Raw genomic sequence first — 26,085 nt, 5'->3', positions numbered from 1 at the left:
TGGGGTAAAAGGATACAGACAACCTTATGTAACAGCAGGACAAGGAGCTTCTAAGTATTCATTGGGCTATGAAAAGTAAAATTGTACTTGGATTACAGAAACTGCTGTGTATTTTCTGCTTTCTTAAAAGGAGCCAACTCTAAAAAAAAAAATGTAATAAATAAAATCATATAACATGATTACACTGTGGCTGATCAATTATCAGCCATCTAAAGTAAAATATATCAGCCTTTTTGAAAAACATGTGTTCATGCACAGTCAGCACTGATCTTTGCAGCGCTAGGTCCCAGGTTCGAATCTCTGCCAGGACACTATCTGCATGGAGTTTGCAGTGGGTTTCCTCCAGGTACTCCAGTTTCCTCCCACATTCCAAAAAAATCTACGCAGTTAGGTAATTGGCTTCCTCCCAAAATTGACTTTAGGCTGTATTAAAGACGTATGACTATGGTAGATGACTTTAGATTGTGAGCCCCTTTAAATGGACAACTAGTGACATGACTATGGACTTTGTACAGCCCTGCATAATATGTCAGCGCTACATAAATACTGTGTAATAATAATAAAAAAATAAAAATGCACCTGGATTGTGTCCCTGTACATGCAGCAGGTGCATAAGCCAAGAAGGCAAAAGAGTGTAGTTAGCCTTTGCTGTTCTTGTTCTCGAGCTGAAATGCTCATCCCTACTTCCTCATCTCTTGCCCCTTCTTGACCTTTGCCAAAAAACTAACTATGCCTGATCTCTGCATTAATCTGTCTCCATGTCATACTAGTGTCATAGCAGGTTCTTGTTGCCGGTGGGGTGATTCTGAGAGTCACGTCCTGGCCTCATCTTGCAGAAGTGGTCCCCAGGGCTGACAGCTCATCCTCCTTTTTGATCCTCTGATGAACACTAAGTTGTCACTTAGACTCCCTGTTTCCAGAGAGCCCATATTTCCTGCCTGTGGTGGGCTTCAAAATACACAGCCACAAACCTACCTATTTTTGGTGGTAAAATGTTGATAATGCACAATAGGAAGAAACTGTAATACATCTATAAAAGCTGTGAAAACTTATGTGAGATCATTTTTGGTATATATTTACACTGCAGAAAAAGAAAAACCTATGCAATCCTGAAACAAAAATTATGCATATATTTTAATAACCAAATAGTTTAAATTGTTGGCTAATTTAATTGTGTGATTGTCCTCCATTGTATTTCCAAATTGTATTTCTAATATGTATATTATATGAACAATAACCTAAAAATTCAAGAATCATAAAAGGATTAACTGAAATAAAAGGGTGTGGAAGATGTTCTGTGAGTCAGTAATGTCCTATTGATGGTGTGGTCTATATTATTTGGGCATAATTTGGGCTTCTGATAAGGGTTTTTTTGGTGCATTGCCTTAATATCTTATTTATACTTGTTTTACATATTACTCCAGACAAATTTTCCAAAAATGTTGGATTTAGTTGGAAAGAGTCAGGTTGTCCGCCATTTTTTTTTTTTTTTTTTTTTTTTTTTTTTTTTTAGGATTTTTCTTTTCTTCCTGTTTTATTGGACATCCATGACCCGTATAGAAAGTCCGGAGAAGTTTTGCTTTATGGGGGTTCTAAACCTCACTCTCCCAGAAAAGCACAAGTTAGTTACCTACTAATCAGGTCAGACGAAGTTTAAACTATTGGTCGTTTTACAAAATGTTTATTTTCAGGTCTATTTTATCTTCCACATTGAGACTTTTAAGGTGTATGGTATGGTTTTCATGACATTTACTAATAAAGTTTGGCAGTATTTCATATACATTTCATATATGGGCTACTGTTAAATGTAAATAACTAATGGTCCTCTAGTATGGGACTTATATACACAAAAAAAATCCCAATCTCAAATATGTGCGTCTTAGAATTTTGCAAACTTCCAGGTGTAACAATGCAGTCAAATTCCAATTCATTTATAGAAAAGGAAGGCATGTATAGTATGTGATCTATAAAAACCTTATGGAAAGGTCATATGAATTCAATTATATACATTCTTCATGCAATTGACGTAAAGAAATCCAACTTTGGTATTTTAGCACATTTTATTTTCATGATCATTTCTGTCATGATTTTATCATTTTTTTTTATAATTTGTAACTTCCATTGTGCTGTTTGGTATCGATGTGTCTTGCAGTAAACACACATGCTTCAAAGAAACCTTTAGTAGGAGAAATAAATTACTTCAATCAGAAATTACCCTCTACCTGGCTGTCAATATTTTTGGAACAGTACTGCAACGTTTAAGACAAATATTGGAATTCTGGGAAAAAAAACTCCTTTAGGGATCCAAACTCCCAATTGGAACCCAGAAACCCTGTTGCTGCTTTTTGCTTTACAGTATAAAAAAAAGAAAAAAATTGAATAATAAATATAGAAAATCCTAAAGAGATGAAATAAGTATGTAAATATATAATCCATCATACTAAGGAAATATGAGGGGAGTGTCTCTATTAAACAACAAATTACAGTGGTTCAAATATTAGCATACAGCAACTTTAGCAAATATTAATTTAATATTTTAATGATTGTAACCGGTTGATTAGCTGCATATGGGTTTTTTTTTTTTTTTAGGTTAGGTGACGAAGTTGTAAGCTTTGTCCCCACAAACAAAATAATTAGGGAACTGTACAGCCACCAGAGTTGCTTTTTTGAGTCTTGGCTCCTCTTGCAGCTTATAAAAATCCTCTAACATTTATCAGTTTGGCTCTTTAGGCTGCTTTCTGATACAAATACAAAATATTGTCCTGTAAGCAATTCACAAATCTGCCATATCATAAATGTAAAAAGAACAAGTATTTAAAGTTTACTCCTCTTTTGCTGGTGGTCAAACTTTCTTGCCAGGACTGGGTATAGACAAGTCTCTTGCTTGCAGTTTAACATCTGTGAGTTTGGAACACGGATATTGGAAATCAAACTGCATTTTGTAAAATTTTTGCCCAGAACCAAATCTCCTGGCTTCAGACTGTGAGTACCAGGAATATGGTCTGCATCTGGAATAGAAGAAAACACACATCCAGACACTGCTTCCAGCTGATATAAAAAGTTAAAATCTGTTTTTGGTAATTTACTTTATTCATCTTTCAACTTTCCCTAAACTTTGAAGATGGCATGTATGGAGTAAGATGTCTTGGATTGTTCTGTAAGTATATGGGCATCTACACTAGAACAGTTTTAGATTATTTTATTCCCCTTTTTCACTTTAGTCAGCCCATAATATATTCCTGATGAAGTTTTTCTGTGGAAAACGAAATGCGTCGCGAGGGGCAGCTATTACCTCAATAAGAAGTTTAATATTTTACTGACTAATTCACACTGACTAACATGTCCCCTTATACAATTTGAGCTAATTTATGGTATTTGCATGCCTGTATATTGAAATCTTTTTGGAAAAGATTTTTAGGTGAGTGTTGTATGATCACAACTTTCAGGAGATTTATATGTTTGTTGTAATAAAATAAAGATTTATATTTTTATATATGTTGTGTGCCTTTAATGTCCCATTGCTTATTGTGTTAATGTATAATTCTGTAAACATACTAAAGGAGTTCATCTGCTTTCCTTATGTCCGTAGCAGTAAAATACTTCTTCAGTGCTCAACCCAGAAATTTTTTTAAGCGGGGTGGGAAGAAATTGAAGGTGGGTGGCAGCCGCTGTATTGTGACCAAACTCTTTGGTAACCACCCAAAAACAGCCGGGTGGGTGCTGAAAAGTGCCGGGTGGTGCGCCCAGCTAAAAGTGCCTGGGGAGAACCCTGTTCTTGAAAGGGTCCATTACTTCTTGCACTCTTCTTCCTTAAACACTTTGTTCTTGGCAGAGAGACTTTCTTCTAATATGTTATTAGACATGAGCTATCCCAGCCATCAAAGGAATACATGCAAAGGGTAAACAAGGCTTGTCATGTCCTTTGCATTTCCTCTTTTTAGCTTTGTATTTCCTTATATGTGAGCTTGTACTTTAACATAACTACCTCAAAGCTGTAGCATCAGGAATTATCTCCTTGCATGACTAATTTCACTTAATTTATCCAATCCAAAATTCTGTTTATTTTTTGTATTTATTTTAATTTTCTTGTGATGTGATTGGGTTGTACTTTGCAAAGTGAACCCCACATTCACTAAATTAACATGAGTGATTCAGCAAACCTGGAATAGATATAGTACAGGATGTAAAACATTTGCTAACAAATGGCAAATTACTTTTAAGAAATCCATTCCAGGCTTGTTGGATCACCCAGGTTCATTGATGAAAGTCCAGCCTTGGAGAGCTTTAAACTTCTGAACGGTAACCGTGAGTGAGGCTTGAGGTAAAAAAAAATAAAAAACTGATAGCGGTAACCCCGAGCCACACTCGGGTAGCTAAAAAAATAAAGACTTGCCTGATCCCACCAGTGTCCTGCCCATATGATTCCATCCTGTGGCTGCGTCCTCTTTTGCGTTGATCCGACCCCCGGCAATAGCCCCGAGGTTTCCCGTCACTTCCTGGTGACGTCGGTGCAAGGGAGCATGGCAGGAAATGTTTTTATTTATTTATGCACCCTTGTTTTAACAGACTTTTGTATTTTTTGTTTAAAGTTTATTAATAAATTTATTAAATATTGGACTTATTTCAGAGGGTTATGCCTAAGAATTTCAGGCCTACAATGTAAAATAAATTTTCATTAAAGACAATGGAATGTACCGCTTTTAGACATTAAAATCCGGACAGAAATGAAGTACCATCTTTGCTCTGTCATTGTCTGTTTAGGATTTCGTAAATTAAATGCTCTCTGGTTAGTTATAGAAAAAAAATGCTAAGTCTGCAGTGATAAAATCTGAATGGTTTTCCTACAATATTACCACTAGATGGCAGTGTTTCATGTGACTACCACTAATGTCAGATTTACGTTTAAATCTGTATCCATCAAACATGAAGCACTGCTCATCAAAAGAAAACAAAACTGGGTAAGAAAATGTAACTGGGTAAAGAGTAAAAAAAAAGCCTCTTTCCTGGGACTGACAATCTGTTAGTATATTCAATATTTGTTTTGGTAGAGAGCTTTTCCATTCAATGCAGTCTGTTCTTGCAGGTGCATCTATTCATGTTCCTTTTGTTGTGGCTGGCTATTCAGCAAGCATAATTATTAACAGAATACAAATATTTACCGTTGTGCTATGTTAATAATAATAATAATACTAACCATTATCAGTACCTAAATTGGCTACCCAACCTCTGTGCACAATAACTAGATCATGTTTATGGTGTCCCTATGTTTGTAATGGATACATCAATTAATTAAATCTAATGTGGTTATTTCTCTTCATTAGCATTGGCTATAATGCAATAGGAAGTTCCCCTGTTTTGGTCAGTATGTGTTGTGAGTCAGCACAAATTATTATAGAGAATGGGCACCACCAGTTTTTATAGGCTGCATACCAGGCAGGTCTAAGCTATATGTGCATCCTGTAAAGGTGTCAGTTGTACAAGTGTCGTGTTGTCATGAAAAGTGAGATCCCTGCTGCCAGTAGTACCCTGCACATCCCTGGATCCTCAGGAAATTAGGCACACTTCAGATACACTGTGAAGAGCAACGGTCTACAGCAGTTTCAACCACAGTCCCAACTGCTCCTATTCAAGTGAATAGGAGTGGTTGGGAACCAGTTTTTCCATTTGGCTGCAGTAGATTTTGATGCAGTTCAGAACACGACAAGTGGCTTTTGGCTGTGCAGTTGCTTTTGGAAGAACCTCACTGTGTGTAAATGTGTTAGCTGCAGAGTTTCTGGGCACACAGCAGCAGTTTGCTATACTCACATGAGCGGCCAACCATGTGGTTATACACTGCAAGTACAGCCTTCACTAACTCACCTGCAGTGAGAATGCACAGCATTACAGGTTATCAATCAAAAACTAAATCATACATATTAGGCCACATGGTGTAACAGACAAGAGTAGACCAGGATTACTTTGCACCATAGCACTGAAGAAGAATATATTATATATAAATAAATCCCCCCCATCTCCGAGATTGTAAGCTCTTCGGGGCAGGGTCCTCTCCTCTTGTGTCACTTTCTGTTTCTGTCTGTCATTTGCAACCCCTATTTGATGTACAGCGCTGTGTAATATGTTGGTGCTATATAAATCCTGTTTATTAATATTATTTAAATGAATAGAATAGAGTATAGGAGTACTGGAAGTTGACTGGACTAGAGCTTTCCAGCTAGCAGGGTAGATACAAGTTTGCTGATTGATTGCAGATCTATTCGTCTGACTCAGCGAGAGACGGGTGTTGGACCTTTTCATAGAGACCACTGCTTGCCCCAGACAGTAAGGGTCCCCGCCTGCAGCGAGTGTCAAAGGAGAGGCTTTTCTATCCAGGCTGTTGCTGCTTTAGAATGAAAACAAGGCATGCAGATGTTGCATACAGTGCTGCGCTATACTTGCCCATATCCACCTATGGATTAGACCAATGCTAGCAGACACACAGGTGTTGTTCATGCTGCATGCCTTCTGACTTACGGAGATCTGAAATCATGATTCCTTCTGTCACAAAATATGAAGGCAATGAACACGCCTTCCAGTTAAGCGGACCATAAAGAAAAATTAATCTTTTTCCCTATGCTAGAGTCCTCCATTTCTGTGCTCGAGAGACAGGATCTGCATTAGAATTGTTTTTATAGACAGCAGATATGGCTCTTTATACCACAATCTAGCATGTATGTATGACCCCTGTTTTAGAGGATAGATGAAAGGTTTAATGCAGTAAATACAAATATGGTTTTTATAGAGGACTGGACATTTGACCAAAAACAGGGACAAAAAAGGATAAGAGGACAGGGGTATTTGCCTTTGTAAGAGAGTAGCCCTTTGAATAAAGCATAGTTGAGAACATTGGTGCTGGCAGACCAACCTCAATGTAAGCTGGGGGAACCAGCTGCACCTATCCCTGTTACTTTCACTTGTAACATTACATACGTTTCTGAATTGTAGACTTTATATAAACTGACATATTTAGTTGTTTGACCAGAATTTCCCCTAAAAACAAGGACAGATGTATCATGTAACCTACTAGCACTCTGCTAAAGACCTGTCTTATGTTGTGGTTACAATAATATTCTTATTTGCCCAAGGCACATTTTACTTTGCACACTGATGGTCTTGTGACGTATGAAGGTGTAGACATATGGGATCGAGGCAAGACATTTTTTTTTTCTTAGAAACCAGAAAAGTGTGAAACACTTAAAACCGGTCATGGGTTCTGCTAACACAACCCCAATGCATTGTCAATTATGATGATTAAATGGTGTATGGGTAGATCATGATTAAATATGTCAGTTTTGTATAGGGTTAAAATTCCTGATATTAGTTTTTAAATATTTATTGGTAAGGTTAAAAATATAAACATTAAGGTACTACCAGTACATACTGGTATGCAATGGTCACTTATGTTAGAATAATGCCATAATCTGGCACATGTCAGCTTTAAAGGAAACACATACTAAGGTAACATAAGGCTGCTGATTTTAAAATCTACTTCTGAAATGCAATGTGCTTGTGGGTCATGCTGATCCATTGCCTTCACCACTTTTTTTGAGTAAATTACCTGCAGCCAGTATGTTGAAACAAAATCCCAATGTCCAATGCAACCAGAATATACCGCTGTATGGTTCCGTATAACACTGTGCTGTATTATATTGTCTTGTCTGGTACTGTGTAGTGGTCCATGGTAATGTTTAGTGGGGTATACTGCATAGCTCTATATTATTCTGTATAGTCTTCTAGGACTCTATAGTACTGTATAGTTCTGTATGATTTGTAGAGTGCTGTATATTATTCTTCAGTGCTATATGGTGCTGTTTAGGGATAAGCTTGCAAGCTTCACAAAATTATCAGTTTCAAGTTTCAGCTTTCAATTTGCTAGTCCGCAGCTGCATCTTAAGAATTAGGAGTTCTGAGTTTTGGTTTGGAAAATAAATACTGACAGATGGCTACCGATGATTGAAATAATATATATATGTATGTATGTGTATATATGTATGTATGTGTGTGTGTATATATATATATATATATATATATGTATCCACTATTGTCACCAAAACTGTTGGGATGACTCCTGGGCCTTTTCCCAAAAGAATAAAAATGTGCATGTAATTTTTCCTAAAATATGTTTTTTTAAATGTAGGTTTTGGCCAGTGCCTTTCTTTATGAATTACAATGTGAGTAAGTATTGTCACCAAAATTGAGCAGAAAGTCAGAATTCACATAATCTCCAGTGCATGTTGTATTGGATACTGCTGTACCATGCTCTATTGTATAATGCTGTGCTGTGCTTTGTAGAATAGTGTAGGGCTGTATGATCTACAATATCTTCAAAATCAGATAAGAAAGAACGACACAATGTAACACATTTTATAAACTTATGCTATTGATTAACACTTTATTATTGGCAATAAAAACAATTTTATTTTTTTTTACCATGGTGATCATTTTTAATTGCTGTATTGTAATTACACGACAATAATCAGAAACTTGAATACCTTAAAAAGAGTAATGATTGTCATAACTGGAAGTTGTGTATACTACCCAACCAGTTCTGTTACATTGGTGTACCGTTCTTCATTTCAAAAGTTGAAAATGGGGTGTTTAAAACCTTACATTTGATTGCCAAAATAACAGATAAAAAAAGGCGTATGAACGGTTAAAGGCTTGGTGCAAAAAAAAAAACTATTGATGAATATATATATATATATATATATATATATATGAGGGGCACACATCAGACAAAAAAGTAGTGACAAGGAGGAGAAGGGGCAGATAGATGGGGTGTCCAATAGGAAACTGATAGGTGATTCAGTTTCCCAAAGAAGGCAGTTAGAAGACATGGTTTCCAATGAGGGGCAGATAGAGAATTGTCACTGCCATTGCTGCATGAGTATAGAATCAATTATCTGACATCATAATATGTGTATAATATATGGGTCCCAATCTGTGTACATATAGCAGCAGGCGCACTGCCTACATGTAACATGCATTGCTGCATTTCAGAGTCTCGGTGCATGTTGATGTGTTCTTATATGCATTGTTATTGTCAGGGGGGCATAAATAGGTGCAAAACATTCTGCTGCATGAGGGCCCCTATATCTGTTCAGCAGAGAAGCCCCAATTTAGTTCTGCACAGGGCCACTGTTGACTATGTCCACCACCGGCCATAGTAACCATTTGGCTCTATGTGTTAAAATGGAACTTAATTTCTACTTTTAGGTTTGTATGATAAGGCCGGTCATTATTGCAGAAAGTGACAGGCGATGCCCCTTCTGCAATAATACAACTTACCTGCCTGATTCCTCCAGGTTTCTGACAAAAAGATGCGCAGCAACATTCCTAGCTTCCTTTTCATGCAGGGGGATGATATATGAAGATGCCATCCCAGTATGGCCTCCTAAGATGGGCAAAAATCTTTCAGAAGCAGAACAACAAAAAGAAGATGGCAAGTTTGTAGCGTTTAGTTTTGCTTTAATATCTTAAAAATAGAAAATATTTTTTAAGCACAAATATTAACTAGCACTGTTACAAAATGACCAACATCTTCTTGCATATTGGTGAAACTAGGCCTGAATAAACAGTTTTGCATCTTTTCGGTTGTTTATTTTAGAATAAGCACCCTAAAGTAAATATATACAGATTGCTATTATTTAAAGTGTTTGAAAGGCAGCACAGTTGCTCAGTGTTAGCACTCTGGCCTTTACAGCGCTGGTTCCCAGGTTCAGATCTCTTCCAGGACACTATCTGTATGGAGTTTGCATAGGTTTTCTCTGCATACTCTGGTTTTCTCCCACGTTCCAAAAACATGCAGTTAGGTTAATTGGCTTCCCCCCAAAATTGACCTTGGACTGTATTATTAACACATGACTATGGTAGGGACATTAGATTGTGAGCTCCATTGAGGGACAGCTGGTGACGTGACTATGGACTTTGTACTGCGCTGCGTAATTCGTTGATGCTATATAAATACTGTGTAGTAATAATAATATGTTGCCCATATTAATAAAACTAAGACCATAGGGCCTGTATTTTCCCAAGGTTTTTTGCAATCATATTGGCCATGCACTGTGGGATAAAGTCAGGGTGGCCATGTTTGGTTGCTATAGCAACAGTTATTTTGTCTTTACATTTTCTATTATGAGGGTTTTAGGGCTTTACATATAGGGGAGGGGGGCACTTTGCAGTTCAGTTATCATTTTTCTTTTGCCCTGTTTCCACCCTAGTGGCATTTGCAGGCAGTTTTGCCAGGCATTTATTAAACACCTCAGAACTGCTATTGAAACATCATATTTTGTATTTTTTTTGTCACAGTTCCAGAATGCCTTCAAATGCATAAAAAATACTTAGCAAGCTTTGAAAAATTTTTTTTTTACTGACCAATCACAGGCTGGGGCAGGTCCTTGACAGCCTGAGTTTAAAGGAAGTGGGTTGAATGATGTGGGGGACTGAGGACTTCTAGCAGCAGGCATTGTGGGGAAGTATTTGAATTAAAGATAGATAATGGGCTGTTCATTTTATCTTGATATTTTTGGCTGAAGTCCTGCAACAAGGTCTATAGCACACGATCTATAGTTACAGTGCACCTGTAGGGTTGGGGTTCAGACGCAGGGCAATCAGTACAGCAGATTTGCTTTCCAGGATGAGAATTTATTTTATGTTTGTCAGAAGATGTTTCTGGCTGTGTAATCCTTGGGGGAAATGAGCAACCAAAACACAAGAGATTAATTACTGTGTCTTCCCTTGCTTGTATGTTGTACAGATCATTTACAATTTCCTATACATGGGGCAAGTTCATCCAGCATTGATATTTCGCGTATTAGTGGATGTTGTAGGACAGAAACACCTGCTATGTACCCCACATTGAGTGTCACTCCTAATGCTGCAAATAAATGTATTTAATATAGGATAGAGATTATAATGAGATTATAATGAGATTAGGCATATTTGCACTGCAGATAAAAAAAAGATTGGAAATCAATTACAAATCTCCCCACTGACCTTATAGCAATAGAAGAATCAGCCAAGCATGCATGTTTCAAAAAATACTGTCCAGAAGACATGCCTGTGGGTGAATGGATTGGCCTGCCTCCTTCCAGGTTCATGACTGTGTTCATCTTTAGGCTTCGTTTACACGGAGTCTTTTAAAGCCCATGTTGGAAATGCCCATGCATTCCAATGGGATAATCTACTATTTTTCCTTGAGGCATGTTTATGAGCTTTATCTCAAACGTTGTTTGCAAAGTTTAAAAAATTAAAAAGCTGAATTAAAGCTGGAAAACGCCCAACAACACAGGTAAATGCTTCCTTTGACTTCAATGGGACAATTTCCCTCATTTTTAAGCACTTAAAACGTAAACGTGGGAAAACGCAGTGAAAACTGTAATAAACGTGCTTTAAAACGCATATAAATGCAATAGGAACCGATACATGTGTTTTTAAAAATGTGTAGAGAGCTTTGGATCCAATCTATCAGTGAGCTCCCAGAATTTGGGGATTAAAGCGGAACTAAATCCTAATATATATAAAAAAAATGCAACCAGGCAAGTCCCTTTTATCAAACATCAACAGGGGGAAGGCATAATTCAGCACGGTGTACAGAGTATGGCAGTAATGACAGAAATGTCATTGACATGGTCTGAGGTCAATTTTGGGGTAAGGCCAATTATCCTGAATGCATGTTTTCGGAATATGAAGTAAATATAATTCATATTTCTGACTTCTGCACCCTGTATTTTGTGCCGCACATTACACTGACTGCTATAGTTCAAGCACAGATTGTGCAGAGGTCAGTACTTAACACATAACACCCTCTGCACCCCTCTTACACCACTGATCCACTCCTTTAAGTCTGGGTCAGTCTGGTTTCCACATATGATATATATACTTTGGCCTCCAGTGCAAATGTTTGCATTGTATAGACTAGCTGAATGTATTGAATGTTTGCTATTAGGGGGCTTTGTCAAGACAGGTTTCCTTTTCAGCCTGTAACGTGTACATGGCATTTCAGAATTCTATGTAATCATGAAACTGTGGAAAGCTCCTTTAAGAACGGGCTATCTAACCCTTACCTCTACAACCTTTGCTGCTATTTTGACAGACTCTTGATAGAGCCATATTTTGATTTCATTTTTAATGTGACTACTGATTAACAGCTCAATTGCTTGTTTAAGTACTGCTAGCTATTGGTGTTCCTGATAGTGGAGTAAATCCATATTGCTATGGGTGCAGTTCTCCTTTGATGTGTCTGCTTGGGTGAAAGCCTCACCCAACTGGCTACTTGGGTGAGAGCCTAATCAGTCCTGGTCAAAAGTCATTATGATTCAATTGGCACAATCAAAAATGTTTTGAAATGTTGACTACAGTTCCTTTATATGAAGACACAAAATATCTGCCATGTATATCCATATTTTCATTCATTTATTACATGTTTACAGATTTTATTTGATTTTAGATTCTATTATGTAAATATAACTATTTGATTTGTATTCTATTGTTGTATATAATAATGCAAGCATACTACCATAGCATATGTCATCTGGTCTAGCTGGTGCAGTTGGACAACTATGGCATATGCCATAAGGGCTGGCATTTAGGATTTGTTTGTATTCTGCATGGGCTGCACAGCTGAGTCAAACACTGTAGTGGGATTATTGAATAAGGCAAAGAACAGAGGGGTTAGGGTGATCTCGGAAGCTTTAAAACTAACTCCAGTGAGCAGTAGTGTGATCTTTCCAGCTTAGCAATGTGGCAGAGGTGTGTAAAAGTCACAAGACTAGCTGATCAATTACTAATCCTGGCTGTCAGATCTGATTCTTACTTTAAAGAGTTGCACTGATTAAACGATATACGGTCATATGTTTAAATGTTCTAAAACACTGCCAGTTAATGTTTATTTTGGTATTAGTAAATACTCTAACCTCTAAATACATGGACCCTACAGGGACCTTCTGACTTTTCTCCATTAATTAGATTACTAGTATGTGTGGCAGGGATCCCAAACTTGTTTTAGCTTGAGTCATTACTAACTGGAAGTTTATCAATAAAAAAAGTTTGTTCAATATGCTGTGAAAAAAAGTCAGTGGTGTAGATATCCTATGATGTGTGATCTTTATAATAAAGCTTAGGAATAGATATATATGGACTTGAACACCTTAGAGGCTGCAGATTTGGGAGTCTTTGGCCAGATCTCTATGATGCCTGGGTGGTGAACAAAACTGGGCAGACAACCTGACCATGCACCAGAAGATTATATTGGACTATAGTTTTCATAATCTATCTTTGTGTTACTTGTTATTGTAAATTATGTGCATTTTTTTTTTTTTTTTTATAATACTTATGGCTAAAGGATTTTCCATTATAACAAGGAAAAACTTTGTAAATGTTCCCACGCATTTTATCTCAAAATAACACATTTTTTCCAACCACATGGTATACAAGGACAAGTTTTGAAGTGTGTTGCTTTTAAAGCACATGTAAAGTAAAGTATATTTTTTAGCTTTAAATAGGTAGAAAGAGTAAAAATCAGTCAGTCTTTTTTGTTTTTGCTGTATATGTTACATGATAATATTTCACATCTTGGCCCTGGTATGAAACAGAAAGTAAGAGGAAATCTCTTCAAAGTCAGAGGAATCTCCTCTAAGGCGTCAGATGGTTCTCGCCCAATACTAACGATCAGGCTCATCTTAGGTGAGAATCTGACATGGTGTATGGAGGTCGCCCAACATCATTCATGGATCTGCCCTGATGGATCCATGAATGACCGCAAGACAGGTGAAGGAAGGAAAGCACAGTGGGGTTGCCACTCGTTCTCCCCCTCTCCGTAGAACAGAATGACGCTGTGTGTACATCGCAAGTCCGTTCATCTGTCACTCCTTTGTCACTGGAAGCGAGAAGATCATTTCCAGAATCAATAATTGAGTGTTTGTATTTGGTATTGCCAGTGAAGCAGCTGTGCTGGTGTAGGACGCTTCTACAGGCTGCACAGTGAATTCCCATGTAAATGTTAGTAGTTTGCCTCCCAACACCCTGAACAAAACATTCATAGCTGAGCTTACACAAGGTTTTGAATAACACTTTAAAAAGCCTCATCAGTTGCAATTGAATTCCACCTACATTTCAATACCTGTGCAGTTATGTGTTGTAACAAACACCTTGTTATTGCGTTATTACCTACTTCAGTTTCGGTCACCGGGTCAGCTGCATGATTTCACATACAGCCAATCTTCTAATTATACATTATTAAACACTGTAGTTGTCTGACTATTCTTAAAATCGAAATTGCATGTTAAACCTGTTACATACTTCTATACACTGAGATTTTACAGGACCCCAAAATCTCATTTAGTAAGGCACTAGATAATGGGGCTTTCAAACATATCTACATCAATAATACATTCAAATATTTATAGCAATACATTAAGGACCAAAGATCTTTTTTTTTTTTTTACTGTACACATCAGCAAAATATAAAACCTGTACATGTTTGATATAACATACAGCAGAATACAAAAATTTATATGACACCATATAAGCTTAAGTGCTCAATAGTACAGATGATGACGCGTTTCACAGAACAACAGAAGTCTGCTTCATCAGATTAAGGTACTCAAACCAACCAACATTTTACAAAAAATCTGGCATGTGACTCTGGCGGTTTGATTCCAGACTGCACATGCAGACCACCTGCTGCCTATTATAATCTATTATATTTTGTTATTTATCTATGATATCCAATGCTTAAACTAGGCCTCGTGCATATAACTCTAAGAATCAGTGCTTATTCTGAGATCAGATTTCGAAAATGCAGCAAAATTTGGACTATATCCAAACCACAATTATTTGCATATGTTGAAACTGGAAATGGTTTACTTTAGAATTCCCTTCTCTTAACACACATTATCTTTAGTGTACATGTATAGATTACTAGCAATTTACAAAAAGATTACATAAATTATATAACTTTTTAGATTATATAGAAGCATGTACAGTTCTGCCTAAATGCCACCCCATTATGCAAAATGATAATTAAATCATCTGATACCTGTATAAGAAAGCAGTAATGATCACATTTCCCATTGCCTGTGCTGCCTGGCAGCCCTATATTCACGTTTTGTTCCCTGCAGTCTACTAGGTAATTGACTCTCTTGGAATCCTCTATTTTCTGGATCTATTTGTGCATCTACTTTTTCCTTCCTAAGACCTCACATCATTACTATATCATACTTTGATGGTTAAATAAAACTTTGCAATAGAATGTTTTTATAGTGTATCTTTTATGAAGTGGTTAGGCTGCGTACACACATTCAATAATTGTTGTTGACAAAAGACTGAACGATGCATGAATGAGCACTGTACATAGAGCGCCGTTCTGCTCTATGGAGAGGGGAGGGGGAGAACAATGGAGCGGCACTCCGCTGTGCACTTCCATTGTTCGTAGATCCCCCAGGACAGATCCAAAAACGAGGAACGAAAGGCACTGTACACACAGCAGACTATCATCCAATATCAGCACTGAGGTGATTATCAGGACATGTGTATGTAGCTTTAGGTGAGCTGTCATTGCTGACCTGGTTCTAAAAAGAATCATGCTTGCTTGGTGGGTGTTCTGATCCTCTGCCTTCCAAATCATGGACCCTGAATAGGTATACAGCACAGGTGTTCAAGCTCCTCACTTCCTCCATGGTTCCAGCACTGCTGTGTGTGGTTGACAGACTGCTAGCTTCATCCCAGGTGTTTTGATGGGTGCTTGGTGGTGGATATTTGTCAAACACCCCTAAGTGACTCCTTTATTGGACCACACCTTTCTTGCTGCATCTGGTCTGTGGCCATTCTCAGGATGTGGTAACCACACTGTATCACAAGCTTCGAGTGACAGCTAGTCTAAACTAGCCCTAAGACTTTCCATACTTTTTATTTTCATGCACCTGGAATAATATTTAGCTAATTCAGACTGACAGTTGTTGTTTGTCAGAGATGCCAGCTGTTTAGTGATCATTGTGTTTTCTGCATGGAAAAGCAGATGAACCTTTCTCTTAATGTGTTCTATGGAGAGGATAGACTTCCATGGGAAAACCTGGATAATCCAGCAAACCTGGAATAGATCTGGTCTAGGTTTGAAAACATTTGTCCATGTTCTCCCATGATCGTCTCTCCAGTCCTAGAGAAACCAGACCCTATGTTAGGTAGTGTCGTGGCTGAGATTCCTGGGGGATAACGCTGCAAAGGCCTGAGTGCTAACCTCTTAGCCACCCTGCTGTATCTCATCTTGTGTGAATATAACACAGTTGTAGCATTATTGGAAGCACTAGCTGTTCTTTTTACTTTTACTTATTTTCTTTAGATGCTCTTTAACCTGTTCCCCTCCATGTGCGAGTATCTTTGCTGATTGAGAGAAGCAGTAAGAATAGAAAAAACAGAGCTGCCATTGCTAACTTGATCATTCTAACCTGAGCCTCAATATCTAATAGGTAACAAAATAAAACAAGCATGTATGTAGCAAATGAAGTTTTAAAAATCTAAACCCTGTCTTATATATTTGTGCTTTGTTAAAGTGTCTAAAGTCTGTTGTTACACATCTATCCAGGGATTGCTAGAGATCTGAGACCTGAGAATGAAAAGAAACAAGAATTTACAACCGCCTCAATGCACAGGAACAGTTGGATGGGAAAACTAATGGATCAGCATGGCCCCTATAAGCCTAATTTATATATACATATATTAATCAGAAGAGTGACTGAATCCCTATCATTCCTTATCATCTTTCCATTGAGAGTTTCCATTGGAGAAAAACATTCCAAAAGAAACATTCTTTGGAAACCCTGGAATGTGCTCTGATCCTGTGGTATAGATACTGTCTGTGTTAAAGGTTTATTGTAAAATTATGATTTTATTTGAACAGTAGGGGTTTTTTATGTGGATGGTTTTCCTGTGGTTGTGAAAGCAGTTTCTCTGTTAAAAAAAAAAACAAAACAAATTGTAACCACAAAGCCCTCACATTTTAATTGAGATGAATGAGTGTGGTTAAAAAGGTGATTTTTTCCTGGGTGCCTGGAGTGTGCACAGTAAATGGTAACTGTCCATGTAATCAACCCTACAATATTTTAGAAGTCATCCCTGTTCTTAGCACCACGAAAACATGCTTATTTAATGTACAGCTCTGCGTAATATGTTGGCGATATATAAATCCTGTTTAATATTAATAATTAGTAGACAATTAGCTCTTGATTGTAACAAACAGTTTTTATGTATGTAATGTACATTATTTTCTATTACAGCTTGTGTTTGTGTGTTATTGTGGTGGTAGGAGGTGTGATGAAATATTAGGTTTTATGGCATTATGTCTGTACTATAGTATTCTACATCAAGTGTAGCTGTTTTCATTCTTACACAGTCATGCTGGAGTCTACCACATTTTGTAAATTAGATTGCTTTAGGGGTATTTAGAACTGTGTGTATATACAATATAACTTTCCTATCGCCTATTTGTTCATTGCAATAATATGCAAACTATAGTATTTGTTATACAACTGTTCCATTTATTGTTTCCCATTGTAGTTAAATAGCTGCCTTTTGCTTTTAGCAATGCTTGTCAATAAGAAGATGAAAAGCCAGACAGGCAGTTGATCACCTTGGTACACTGCATCTGTCTTAAACCTGAAAGTTACATATCCAGGTTGAAATATTAACCGAGAGATTAATTAGAAAACTGTAAATCTACAGGTAATACAGAGGACAAAGCATAATCTAATTCATTCAAACAAGGTAAACGATATTCCTTGAATCAACAATGCTAACTATATCATTACATTATTAGCTAAAATTTGTATAGCTGGTTATATTCTATCAATTTAGAATTTCATCCAGCTGTATCAAACAACTAAACTGGCTAAAACTATGTCCTAGGCGAATAAGTTCCACCTTTCCACAGCCCTTACTGTAAAGAAGTCTTTCTTTATTTGAAGCTATAACCTCTCTTCCTCCAGACAATTTTTATACTTACAACAAAGTTATCATACCCTCCACCACTACTCAAAAGAGAATAAATTCAGTTCAGCTAATCTTTGTTCATAGCTGAGCTTCTTCTTGGAACTATTTATTTGGTTTTCTCTGTACACTTCGTATAGTTCTAAAACATCTTTTTTTGTGAACTGGTGCCCAAACCGAGCTGCAAATTTCAGGTGAGGATGTCTTAATGCTTTGTAAAGGGACAAGATGATGTCCCTATATCTGAATCTATTCCTCATTTAACACAAAATTATTCTGATTTCTTGGAAACTGCAGCTTGGCATTGCACACTATGAGTAAGTCATTGATCTTCCAGGACATCCAAATCGTGCTCATTTATTTATTCCCCTAGTTGTGCTCCCCAAAAATGTATCACACATGCATATTATTAGCTACCAAGCTTATAACTTTAAATTTATAAACATTAAACCGCATTTGCCATAGTTGCCAAACTGTGCATTCGGGTCTGCTTGTAAGTAAAATAATCCTAGGACTTTTTCTTTAGGATTAGGAATAATCCTTCTAGGACTTTGAGGTGCACACCACTAACAACTTTAGAACATTCAGAGTCTGAATCATTTGTCAATGAATATGGCCTTTAAGATAGTTTTCTTTCTTTTTACCTACTGAGCTTTCTAAGTCAACTAACCTTACCATATACAATAGTTATAGGTGACTATTGTGTTAAATGATTGCAAAATCCAAGTATGCTATATACACAGCCACTGCTTTGGCATGCCTTTGGTGTTTATATTTCTTGATAAAAAGAAAGTGGATTTGTTTGATTACTTTGTTTTTTTGTGAACCTATGTTGACTGTAGATTAAAGTATTGTTTTCTAGCAAAACTTTACAATGTGGTCATTAAATAAACTCCTCACTATCTTCCTAATTTTAAAAGTTTAATTTGCCTTATTCCCTTTTTTATGTATAATATATTTTTGAGATTGAGATTTAACAAATTACAAAACAAGATAACATCAAACAAAGAAGAAAAACAAAATGGCACAAATAAATAGCATATGAATAGCACCACAATAAATACCTTTTAAACGTCATGTACCAACCCTAAAGCCTGATTCTGCTTATACAATATACAACGCATTATTGAAGATATGTGTTGACATCCGAAGACAATCTAAACATCACCCAAATATTCCACCCCTGTTTTTGTTGCTGAGATCCCATTTCCTCCTGTGATATCTGGTATTCAAATCTGGCTATAGTGTCCATTCCCACCATCCATTCCATCATGGTAGGGGCTACAGAAGAACCCCAATGACGAGCAATTATTCTATGGCCTGCCACCAATAAAATGACGTAAAAGACCCCACTTTTAAACTTTATTAGAGCCAGGAAGAATAGAAATAATAAAGTAATATGTGGGTGTGGAGACAGGTCATCATCCATAAGTTTGTTGTGCACAGCAGGGCAAGAGCTCCAATTATGTGTCATAGAGACAGCTTCTTGTCCACATCTCCAGCACTCAGGGGAATATGTTATTATTCCCTTTTTAAACTATAGGAACCACATTGACTGACATATAGCAAAGCTTAGCTCTCTGAGAACACATGAGTGTAAGCCATCTGGTCCTGGTGCTTTATTCACCTTGATTTAGTCTCACTGATTTTGGACCATATATTTTTTGAGACTTTTTGGTTGTTTTAAAGCTGTAGTACTAATTACATTATAGACTTGAGTTCTATTACTATTAATGTTAATTAAAAAAAATCTAATGTTTTCAGTGGTCAGCCAACAATGTTTCGTGATCCACTGTGGTGGTATATCTTTACAAAGTAGAACACATCAAGGTGTCTCATGCTCATCCTCCTCTTTCTATTACTCTAGCATGTATGCATGTACAGCACTTGTTTATATTACTGTCACTGGACATTATCAAGATTGTTAGCAGCGACAGAAAGAAAAATTATGTTTGTACGCAGCTTTTAAACCTAGTATGCGTTGGCATAGGCTTTGCAGTTTGTTTTATCATACTGTTAATTGTAAACCTTCCTATTTTTGTTCTGTGTTCTTTGATATTACCTGCCAGTCTAGTCTTGGAGAGCAGCCATAGAAATGGACAATTTGCAGTCTTAAAAAAAACTTAATATCTTGTTACCTGCAAGCTGGTGTCATTTACTGAACCAAGAGTTCTAAACTTTTTGGGCCTGCAGTCATTTTTTTGAGTTTGTAGCTCTTGATACACACTTGAATGATGTGCCTTACTTAAACTCTTATACTGCTTACACTAGTACCTGAAACATAAGCAGAACTGAGCTACACGTGGGACTGCGTTTCAGATCCCAGTGGAAAATGATGTGAAATTTGAGCAGTTGTAGAAGAGGTAAATATAATGTAGGATGATTTTGAATAGCATTTGTTGCTTATATAAAAAAACCCCTTCCCTCTCCATAGAGCAGAATGGAGCTTTATGTACAGCACTCGTTCATGCATCGTTCAGACTTTTGGAAGAGATTGTAAAAGATCCTTTCCAACAACAATTATTTCTTCTGAATGGTAAAAAATGGTTTAAATTTGAACCTGTGGGGCTGCAAACAATTTAAGGATGCTGCATGTTGAAAATTGAAAGGCTACTAAAGGGTGTGTTTGTTGGCTGGAAAAAAATCAAAGATATCTACTTCATACCGGTGACTTAGCATATTTATGACCGGACTTTGTATTCAGATGTTAAATAAATATACGTATAACAAGAAAAGTATGCTCTGGCTTGGCTGTGGTATGTCTGTTTTCCCATGCAGGCCTGCAGCCAGCTTCTGTACACACCAAGCTATCTGGTATGATCTGACTTTCTAATAAGTGACTTTTGACCTGTATTTCCATATTAAACATATACATTTACAACATCAATTCCAAACATTTAATATGTTTTTAATTATGTCTGCATTGAAAGTCATGAACAGCAACTAATTACCCTGTGTGCCCTAAGCAGATATAATCTGTTTACAACATAAGTGGTAATAGTTCATTTTACAGCACGATTGATGGCTAACCACTACTTTACATTACATGGTAATTCTTACACACACAAGTGACCTTGTGTTCATTGATCTTCATACTAAACATACTAGTAAAGGAAACTACAAGTCTGCTGAAAACTCAGATACTGTCCTTAATTGATCTAATTCGAAGTTTTTAAAAATTAGCTATTGGTTTGAATTTGCAGCCAGCTGTGATTTCTCCTAAAGTGTAAACAATTTCCTTTCCCTTCCTTGTAACTTTGACATCTTCTATGTCATGTGTAAGCAAAATCCCCCAGAATTGTATTTGCAGTCTGTGCAACTGAACAATTTTTCTCTTCAAGTCTGCAAAGAGCTTTATGTCAAATACAGTCATCACCCTGCTACGGAAGTTTCATTTTTTGCTGATAAATGTGCTGGTAAAGCTTATTTAATAACAACAGAAAAAGATATAAAAAAAAATGTAACAAAGTGTAAAAATACTTTGAATACAATGGAATGAACTCCATATTGGGAAGAGCAAATCAGAGAAATACTCCTGTTCATATCTTAGGAAATATTCAGAAACCAGCAAGTGATTCAGACTATTATCATTACTGATTGGTGTATGCATATATGAATGTGTACGCTGATCTGTATGTTCTTTATGTGTGATAGGCTATCATTTGTTGGAACACAAAGTAACAGTATTTATTCAGTGGTTACATAGTTTTAGGTTTCATTGGAATGTATGGCCTGCATAATTTTGTAATTTTTTTTTTACATACATTTATATGTATCTGTAGGAACTTCATTGTTTTCCATTAATCAGCCAACTCATCGATGTGTATTGTGAAAAGGAGCAGTAAAGTACACAGCAAAGCTGGCATATGAATAAGCAAATATTGCTGCCTATATATTTTATATATAGATAGAAACAAAATTTTTATCACGTTTTGGTACAGTTTGGATAATTGATCTTTTACACGTGAATAATTAAAACATTGGGAAAACTAAATGCATTTAATTTGCTGGAGGCCTATTTGTAAGATAACCAGTTCTACAACTTATCCCTGAATGGTCACATGCTCTCTGTTTAAGGATGGCGTGCCTGCAGAGACAGTCAATCTGTGGCTTTGAACACTGATCCAGCACAAGGGGTGAATGGGTTCTGACAGCTAGATATATAACACAGAAGGGGTGTAAAATAGGTTGTTGTATTGTTGATGTTGGTAATCAACAGCCGTTTTTTTATGTGACAGATTGTAAAACCATGTACAGTGATCAGGCATCTGTATAAGTATTAACTCTCCGCAGTCATTTTAGATGGATTACTAAAATAATTTCAAATATGACAAGTAAATTGTTGGGTGTGCAAGTTTGGGTGGACAGGGCTGACTCTAAATATTTGATGAATGCACATTTAGGTGTCAATTATTAGTTAGTCTTTTACATTGTACATAATCAATCAGCATTCATAAAGGTAGTTTCAAACCCCAGATAATCTTTTCCTAGTTCATCTAATCACATGATACCTCTCCAAACTATCCGGACATCCTTTCTTCCATATTTATGGAAATTTAAAGATATGTAGATACTACAGATGATTGTTGCCAGAGATGAAGAATCATGCTCATCTTGGGCAAAAATCCAGCAAGTGTACATTAGTCCCCTGACATTTTTCATCAATCCACCCTGGAAGATTGGTGAATGATCAATCGGGAATGTCTGCTGAGCTTTTCTTTGGAGATCCCCTGGCTCGGCTTCCCCTTTTATAGAACAGGGCAGAAATGTGTGTACAGCATTAGCTCATTCATCTGTCACTGGAAATGAGCATGAAAGATCATTTTCAGTGATAGTAGTCTGACATCTATCAGCCTAAGGCTACATACACATGTGAGATGATTCTTGTCCGATCATCACTTCAGAATCCGGCATGTGTACAGTGCTCGTCCGATGTCGTTCATGGATCTGTCCTGGCGGATCCATGAACAACTGAAATACAAGTAAAGGGGAAAAAGAGCAGCGGGGTGCTAGAGCAGAATGGTGTTATATATCAGCGCTCATTCATGCATCTTTCCAATGTGTTCCCTGGTTCATGCACCAACCCTCGAGGTGCCGCTCCCATTTCCCATCCCAGAATTGTATTAGGAAGTTACAAGGCAGCTCATTGCACTACAATAAGTATGGTTAAATTGGCTACAATATATTTATACAAAATCCATTTAGTATAATTTAAGATTAAGTGTGTTTTTCAACTTAAGCAGAACTCTAGCCAACAATAAAATAAATAATACATAAGCCTCCTAAACTACATAATAAAACCGTTAATAAAGTGAGTAGAGATTACATTCTCCAGCTGCCAGAAAGGTGAATATCACTCGTCTTTTTCTTAGGGTCATTGTACCCAACTTTTTCCTGTTAATAACAGAGCTTTAAGAACAACCAAAAACTTTAGGAGTTTCATATATTTCTTGCCTGCAGATTGTCTTTAAAACAAATTGTTTAGACATTCACTTTTCCTCAGAGTCTGTGTTTCTCAGCTTTCCCCTTCAATATCCATGTAACTTTTTATGATAATCCTTTTTTTCTGTAATGTTTTTCCTTGCTAGGAAAGTGGACATAAATCTCTCCTTTCCCTGTCAGGCAAATCTCTAGACAGAACATACTCTGCCAACAGGATAAGCGTGTGTGTCTTACAGAGGATGTTGAAGGTATCATGTAGTGGCCACTGCTGGAAAATGTATTTCCTCTTGAGGTTTCAGGCTGATAAATTATCACTCTTCATATTTTGCAATGCAATGCACCCTATAAACATATAAACTGTTCTACTTCTCAATTATTGTGTTATTCTTTTTACTCAGTCATATGGTGTCCCTTTTGGATATCATCACTAGATCAGTGACCTCACTATTTTATGCCACATTTGAGTGGCACAGTTTGGTCGTCAACCTGCCACAAGCCTTCTGATTGACCAGTGAATTTGCATTGCCACATTTATCATAGAATCATTCACCCACCTCTCAATTGACAGCATGCCCACAGTGTGAGATTGATACAGCCCTGCAATGCTGTAAAGCTCTTTTTTGGCTCAGCGCCCTGCCCACCTCTTGCTATCCTAGTATCAATGCCGCTGTTCAGAATTACATATAATTTGTGGGGCTTAATAATTCCTTAGAACTTTTGGGAGTTTTAAATTTAAAATATTAAAGGAATGATGATGGGTTAATAATTTTAAGCAAGGGCGGTTTCAGTTCTTTTTTAGCAAGCAGCCGAAACCTTTTCCTCCCCACAATGGCAGTAGTATGCAGTCAGCGGGATTTCCTGGAACTCTCATTTGCATCCCTCAATGAAATTAGGCATCTTTCTTAATTTTTATTAACAACTTTTTATTACTCAACTTACTAGGAGCAGCTAGTACTGGAGATTGTTTTACAGCCTGCGAAATGTATTTATGGAACACGATGCAAAGAGGTTTTTGGGAGCAGCTAATTGCAGCAGATCTTTGCTCCATTTTTATTAGATTGACTCTAAGCAATTTTATTGTGTACCGTTGATTTTCCATAAGAGCTTTGTTGAATTTTTGTGGTTTTACTGCAAGGCAACGTGGATCAGTCCTCACTATCTTGGCTCTTAGCTGCATATTTTTGGTGGTGACTTTCTGCCAATGTTCTCCTGATGGAGTAGGGTTTACTGCTGTATGGTATCGCTTGGTGTAGAAGTTAGTTTGCAGGACAATGGGGTGCATTTAATAATAGAATATAACATGTTCATTTTCATGAATGTTCAATTGAATCATCACTTATCTTGCAAGCAAACTAAAAAATCACTTAGCAAGGAATAGGCAATTATGTAAATATTTTTTTAGTAAAGTCCCGTAAATTTATTTGACACCATGGAAGTGCAATTATTTTTATACCATGAATAAACTTTTGTATAAATCGCATTGCATGTCAGACTTTTTTTTGTTCTTTTTCGGTCCTGTAGATTCTATCTTTTGCATCAGTAAGTTCTGTCTCCTAACTACAAAATTTTTCTTTTTCTTGGACAGTCAGTGTTGACGACATTGAAGATGTGCGCCCCGGCCATGAGACTGAAGGGATGAAACGGTATGCTCGGGATATGCCAAGCGAGCGCTGCTTTTCCATAGTCTTCAAGGGGCATCGGAAGAAACTTGACCTCATAGCCAACACTAATGAAGAGGCTGCTCGGTGGACAGGAGGGTTAGGTAAAATAATAAACAACTCACGATCCATGAACCACAAGCAGAAGTTACAACAGTATCCTTCTTACAAAGATTATTTGTGTAATTTCTAGGTCAAAATGAAGTGATTTATTGAATCTGTTTGCCTTTTTTCAGGAGATAATTGTTATGCAGTTATCCAAAAATCCAAGCATGAAAAAGCAAATCTGAATATTCCTGCCTACTTGAATATATTCTAACTAGCAAACTGTGGAACTAAAAATGTAGCTCTAACCTGAAGTATTAATGGGGGTTATATTTGTTGGTCTTCTAAATCAGTGGTCTCCAACCTAAATGCATGTAGTCCGGACCGCGAATATACGGGTAGCTGTGTGTCACTTAAAGGATACAGCCCGCCCACTGCCCCCAACCTGTGATCCATATAAATAACATGGCCGGCTGCTCTGGCCTTTACCCCCCCGTGGGGTCCTTCTCCTGACCCTGCTGGGGGACGCACTGGCCAGAGCCACAGACCACCAAAATTTTCTCATGGACCACTGTTTGGCGACTGCTTTTCTAAACATTCTGGTTGTCTGGCTGTTAATATGACCCTCTGGTTAAAATACAGTTAAGTCACTAAGCTGGTATTAGTATTCAGTTTGGAATGGTTGGAAAAATCAGAGGTCCTTTCTTGTGTACTCATTCCATTCATTAATTGAGTATTGAAACAATAGAATCTTTAGGACAATCTGAAAGCTATTTCAAAAAGGAAACAGTGAAGTCCAACTCTGGGCAGCTAAAAAAAAGCCAAACATTGTACCCCCATCCCCAACTTATGCACAATATGTTGAATGTTTTGTTAAGGGGATACTGTAAACCTTATTCCAAACTCTTTTGTGCTCACATTTTGG

General features: G+C 37.0%; 1 protein-coding gene across 1 annotated transcript in view; it reads left to right on the top strand.

Annotated features, from left to right (window-relative positions):
- Nucleotides 1–26,085, top strand: part of PLCD1 (phospholipase C delta 1) — a 71,633-nt gene that overhangs the window by 26,408 nt on the left and 19,140 nt on the right. Inside the window, 1 exon segment of the mRNA XM_072413387.1 lies at nucleotides 25,043–25,271. Coding sequence (XP_072269488.1) covers nucleotides 25,043–25,271 — 229 coding nt within the window.

The sequence above is a fragment of the Pyxicephalus adspersus genome, chromosome 5 (assembly GCF_032062135.1).
Source record: "Pyxicephalus adspersus chromosome 5, UCB_Pads_2.0, whole genome shotgun sequence".
Classification (NCBI taxonomy): Eukaryota; Metazoa; Chordata; class Amphibia; order Anura; family Pyxicephalidae; genus Pyxicephalus; species Pyxicephalus adspersus.
This window is presented reverse-complemented; position numbering and strand designations above follow the sequence as displayed.